The sequence below is a fragment of the Echinococcus granulosus genome (genome assembly GCF_000524195.1).
Source record: "Echinococcus granulosus chromosome Unknown EG_S00059, whole genome shotgun sequence".
Lineage (NCBI taxonomy): Eukaryota > Metazoa > Platyhelminthes > Cestoda > Cyclophyllidea > Taeniidae > Echinococcus > Echinococcus granulosus.
The window spans coordinates 35,047-41,356 of NW_020170439.1; the positions used below are offsets into that span (position 1 = coordinate 35,047).

At 43.7% G+C, this 6,310-nt stretch overlaps 1 protein-coding gene across 1 annotated transcript; it reads right to left on the reverse strand. All coding sequences in view use genetic code 11, as the record gives it.

Annotated features, from left to right (window-relative positions):
- Positions 1 to 4,528: 4,528 nt before the first annotated feature.
- On the reverse strand, positions 4,529 to 6,189 carry EGR_06540 (Innexin unc-7; the record flags this gene model as incomplete). The annotated part of the gene is made up of 3 exons (XM_024495789.1): positions 4,529 to 4,606; positions 4,889 to 5,856; positions 5,928 to 6,189. 3 exons carry the CDS (start codon positions 6,187 to 6,189, stop codon positions 4,529 to 4,531), a joined length of 1,308 nt encoding a protein of 435 aa, XP_024349749.1.
- Between the last annotated feature and the right edge of the window lie 121 nt (positions 6,190 to 6,310).

Below are 6,310 nucleotides of genomic sequence, written 5' to 3' on the forward strand. Positions count from 1 at the left end.
TTGTCGGGATATGCTGCGACTCCGCCTAGAACATATGTTGAAATGCAGGAACCCAACCTGGTGAACAGAATTGTTAGACGTACAATGAGTTACATTTGAACGCATGGTTTCACTGCAACCTTAAGAAAATAAAGACATTTATGAACTCCTACTCATTTATGTAGCTCCTGACCAGGTTAATTAATGAATTGTCGAGACTACGATGCAAGATGGCTCCATTTGTCATTGAGAATGGGTCACCTTGAGAGCACGACGTGCGGAAAGTAATAGCTAGCTGGCTGGCTAGTGAGGGACTCCGGTGACAGCCGGCTGTTCCGGCCTGATGTATTTGCTCCATTTGATTGACCCTGACATTATAGTGATTGTCAGTATGCTTTTACTTCTACCTGGTGTCATCATCCAGTCAGGATGGTGTGGTAGGAAACGCTTCTCTCTACAATGTCCAGAGATTAGCCATCACCTTAAGCGTCCTAGAAAAAGCAGGTTATCTTCCTATTTGGCTTCGAGACTGGTCACCTAGTGGAGGTTTTATCATTCTATAGGTCATAAAACAGGCCTGTGTTAGGTTGTTAGGCATCGACTTGGTTTTCAGATTTTAATGGAACAGCGAACAAGAGAGGAGACCCACTATTTACTAGTGATTATATAAAGTTGACAATGACTTAATTACCTGTTGAAATGGTGGCCAAGGGGTTGCAGACATGAGATGAACTCGGTGTTGGCCAAGCGTCTGTTCCTGCAGTTTTAAGGTAGAGGTTGTCACCTTCGCAAAAGTATCTACTGGACAGCGTCCAAACACCAGGCGGACAAGAAGGTTCACGAGATTTTCGGTATGATTCGCAGAAGTGCGTTTTGTGCGACCTTTAACACGTGTGCATCATAGGGCACAGAAATGCGCCAACCTATCATCCAACGGTACTGTTTATTGTACTTCACCCTTCAAACCGAGTTAAATCCGGTTCCAGAACTGGAGGAACTTCTTGTAACATCTGCTGTGTTGCAGTAGGAGAGAATGCAAGAGCAGAGTCCACAGCCCAGAAATGATTCAAACATGGTGGTTATTGCCGTGACGCGCTCAGACGTGAAGAAGGCTCAGAAACATCTTTTGCTTAAAATAGGCTAAAAAGATCTTGGAAGTTACCAAGCCGATGGGTTCCATTTGCAGACAGCGACAGCAAATGAAAGACAATGAGTTCAAAAGGCTTCCACTTTGTGCTTTGAACAACCATGTGACGTGACTCAGATTTTGGACTGTCAGCTGACCAATGCTGAATCCAAGCCCTCGTTGTGTGCATGAAAGAATACAAAATTTCGGCTGCGCCTACTTTTTGTATAAGGCACAGGAGGCGCAATTGTTTCCGATCCGGTCCTTATTCACTTGCAGTTGAGATCAGCCTTCACAATGCAGCACACTTCGAATGGGTGGAAGTGGAAAGGCTTATTCGTTGGCAGGGAACAGCCTGGACTGCAAACTGGCCTCATAAGAAGATTTGCACGTAGAAACGAAAAAAGGTGCTGCCTTTACCTTCCCCTCCTCTGCGATCACATCGTTTGGCTCCTGGAGTAATCATTGGGCAATTATATAATCACAAACTAAATAGAACAGACAGGTGGGAAGGTTGAAGAGAGATTTTTTGCTCCCAGAAACCAAAAGTTTTTTAAAGGTTGTACTGATTCGTCGATATGGCAATATCTTCGGTAAAATTGAGACATTTTGCGTAACTTTCTGCAACCAATTTAGCCTATCAGAAATCGTGCCAACTTAGTTGATCAACTTACAGTATCAAAGCGCGTTCTGTCCTATTCTGGACCGGAAGTGTGTGTGCGGGTGCTAGAGGCCAAGAATAATTCCACTAGGTGTGTGTATTCAATATGATGTGACGGCTCTAGAGGGTTAGGTGTATCAAAGCGATCGCAAAAGATTACAGAAAGAACTCTGAAACCCTCATATCCACGAAAACCTACGATTGGCGGCTGTCAAAGACGTTGCAGGGCAATTTTGGGTAGACAAGTCTTCAGATCACCTTAAATCGCATTAGGACTTTTTTAAGCTGTAGTTCCGGCGTTCAGTGAGACTATTAAATTGACCTCTCCGTGTTGGGTACCTGGTACAGACTGATGTTTGAGCATGACCTTAAATCCTGTCAGGCGTCTGACCAAAGCTATCATTAGATGAGACCACTGCGATACAGTTTTCTCAATTCACTGACGACTATGAGTAAGCGCAGAGATGCGGCGTGTGCATACATGATAAACAAGCTGACTAGTAAGGAATGCAGGGGACACCTGGTGGATTCAGCCAAACACAGCTGCTATACTTTATAGACTTTGGCCTCGTGTTTAGTACTAGTACGTCTAAAGCACATACGGTCTCGATAGCAAGCGATCAGGAGACCGGATGACAGCATGACGTTCTGGAATGAATCTTCTGCACGAAAATGAAAGCTTCTAGAAAATTGAGACAGGAGTATTTTTAAATGTTGTCAGCAATCCCAGCAGAGTAGTGGAACAAACCGTGATGGTTTTAAATGATCTGTTCTAATATGGGTGAAATTTTGCTGAGTCTTCACGTTAAACATCACTGACATTTGCCCTCTTTCAGTTGATTTAACCAAATTGTGTGCTACAAATAGACCAATTAAGTTTGTCTGGTGCAGAATTCCTTCATAGTTCTCTAATTTAATGAGCAGCAGTTGAATTTGCCACATTGGAAATGCAAGCAGTCGGACACGTGAGTTGTTATAGGCGGAATTCTCCTGCCATCTATCAGCGTACTGTTTCAGGAGCATTGTGTGCTAGTTGATAGGGCAGTGACACTCTCGCCCTGCCAAATAACGCATAATATGTTCGTTGATTTTACATCTGCCTGCGAAGAACCCACTACGAAAATCATATTCTGTCACAACCGAAAACATTGCTTTTAAGTTGACCAAAACGACGGATCTTAAAAGACAAATATCACGCTTAAAACACGTTGTATCCAACGTAAAAGAGTGCCTTTAGGGTTAAAAATAAGAAATTCAATTGTTTGATCATGATTAAAACTGCCTCAGAACTAACGCAAATGAAGCTAAAATTATTTGTGCCCATTGAAACAGTCAACTGAAGTGTGAGCTTGTAAAGTGAGAAATATGAGATACTCAAGAAAAGATCGTCGTTGAACAATCACACAAACAGACACATGTTAAGGGACAGAAGTAACGTTTCAATGTGCGAATAAATAATTTAAAGTCTGCCAATTTCACCTAGTTTTCTATTCCTAAGTACATTTTCATTTTTTCGTTGAAAGATTTGTAGCCGTTTGGAGGTCTGGAGCACATTTCATCCGACAGACCAGCACACAATTTTTAGACCATCCTAGTTCATTTTCCTAAAAAGCAGACCTTAACCTGTCCTTCATACAACCTAAAAATGCTTTTACCTTTTCACGCCACTTTTTACTGCAAAGTGACAACACATGGACTGCTAAACTGTGAAGTCATTCAGACTACCAGAGAGGAGTACTGACATGACAACCACCGTATGGCACAATTTTTCATCATATTCCCTCAAAGTAGAACCATTCATTTTGCTCTTTAGAATTAGGGATTTATTTGGAAGGGAGAAGTAATTACTAAACGCGACGTTAAAAAGGAAAGAAACAATGATGCGTGGTTTTCCAGCCATGTAATAAGGTGTGAAATAACAAGTAAAGCAGCAGCCCATGTTTTCACACATACAGAAAAATCCCAAATCATCCATTTGTTTACAAGTAGATCAAAAAATAAACAGCAAATAAGAACTTGTTTTCACGATTAATGTGCACCCGTAAGCAATAATTATGTTAGAGTCGACATATTTTCTAGTAGCGTCAGGTAAATGGGGCATTTTTGGATATTTGTGATCATAACAATTTGTGCCAAAACGTTTATTAATAGCAAATTAGTTGTATGCAAATGTGTAAAGTTTTAGGATGCATTGAGGAAATAAATTGATGACATCGAGACTGTAGTGACTGATTTGCTTCTGAAACCGATGCATACTCAGCGCGTTCCCTTGAGCCAGCCTTGAGACACTCCGCAAGCCATAGAACAGCCCACTTAGAATTGTCGAGTAGCAAAGGAGAACGTGGACACTAGTATATAGTAAGAGAGGCGCCACATCAATATCATGGAAGGTAGACTCCACAGATAAATAAACATTCATCACGGCTTCCTTTTCCCTTCACTGGTGAGTTCATTTACATCTACATCCAAATCAAATCTGCATTCAGACGGAGTCCCTGAGGCTTAAGCACACTACACGCCCTGTCATGCTGTCCAGTTTTTTGGCCCATTCCTCTCAATGAAATGTCTGTAGGTCCTAATGGCACTGGCGGAAGATCTCTAGCTATTCGGCTACGGCTATCTATGCCATCAGTTAAGGCCTACCATCCACTTTCTAAAGAGACCTGTTCCAGTTCATTCCATCCTTACTGGGTGACGATAACAAGCAGATGTACCAAATGTGTGCTGACAATCATTTTACGACAAGCCCAAACAAATGGGATCTATAGGCGAGACAGGAGCAGCCGGGTGTCTCCGGCGTCTTTCACTAGAAACCCAGCTTTCACTTTCCGCACGTCGTGCTGCCCAGGTCACCAATACCCAACGGCAAATGATGTCATCTTGCACAGAAGTCTTGGTACTTCATTGGTTAACCCAGTTTGGACCTATAAAGAATCCAGGCTTACAAGAAAAAGTGAAAGCATATGCATTATTACTTTGTTTTTATCCTTACAGTGAAAACATCCGTTCAAATGTAACTCATTGTACGTTTAACTATACTATTTACATGAATGAGCTCCTGCATTACAACAAATGTCACAGTTGTTGTCGCAGTGTGTTCCTAAGAACCCATCCTCATCTACACTTCTTTCCATCGCCTTGAACATCCACCACCAAGTGACAAATATTTCTCCAGTCACGATATCTCCTGCATTGCATCGCAACATCCGTATCATCAGGTTGCCATCATTGCCAACCACTTCAGTCAGGAATCGTTCCACCAACGCACCGTCCAAACTAGCTGTCTGGTAGACACCTCCTCCCACTTCCACCACCTCCATCGTATCTGAGCTTCGAAACGGGGGCGGGGCCAGAAGGGAGGTGTATAGAAATGCTCGCAAATAGGAGTTGCTATGAGCTCGCACTAGCAGACGCCACATCCATGCAACTGTCGTGATTGCGGTCACCGCTAGGACAGCCAGGATCCACATCCACAAGAAGAGATATATCTTCTCGTTCAACACATTCATAGTGAGTGCACAGATCGCAGTGTAGGTCTGTGATCGAACACCCAGATGTGGAACACGAACAGGACAGAGGGCTTGGTGCGGCAGGAATTGGCTTCCACCCCATTCACCATAGCTGGCTGCGAAACCGAGTAGACGTTCAGTAAACCCTCCAAGACTACTTCTGTAGGTGTTGTTGGGTCCCAGAAAACACACAATTGCAAACATCTGCCCAATGCAGTTTGTGATGTAGAGGGCCTTCATGAGCAGGTAGTAGATTACCGAATGATTACCCATTCGCCTCTTCACAAAACAGCAACTTCTGCAAGGCTGACGAGAGCAGAGACTGTCTTGAACACGTGACCAGATGCTCGTGCTGGTACTGAAGTGTTGTCGAGAGAGGAGATACAGATGGTCGGCACAGGCTCGAACGAATTTCGCTCTCACCGCTTGCTCCTCACAACGTCCAGCTGCTTTTGCGCGGGTGACAAGATAGTTGAGGTTGTCACCGAAAGAACTAGTGCATAGGACCTTCCAAATCAAGTGTGGCAGATAGAAGAGAATTGCTTGAATTGACAGACAGAATGGTACCCATTGATGGAATGCTGAAACAAGGAAAAATTAACGCATCACGACTGTTGCTGCATTTGGAGGCACAGCTTCTGGCCAAACTCACAGATAGCACGCCTTCCCTGCAGTTTCTCCCATTCCACCTCGTCACCCGGCATTTCTTCATCCTTATCCACACCGATGGCACCACGACTCCAGCAGACCGACTCCGCGAAACCTCGAAAGTCATCAGCAGGTAAGGTGGGAATGTTGCAGGAGATTTGGGGCAGGAAATAGACGTTGGTCATTGCAGCTGCAGCTAACAGGAGGATGAGGAGGGGAGTGTAGATACGGTTTAGCTGATCCCCGAAATCTTCCAGAATTACCATCGAATCAGTCCTTGATTCATGTCGTTCGTTAAGTCGACTTTTACTCATTTGTAATGGTGACTGTCTGTTGGAAGCAGTAGGATAATTTCGAGGACTCCTCCTGAGCAAAGCTATTGGAAAA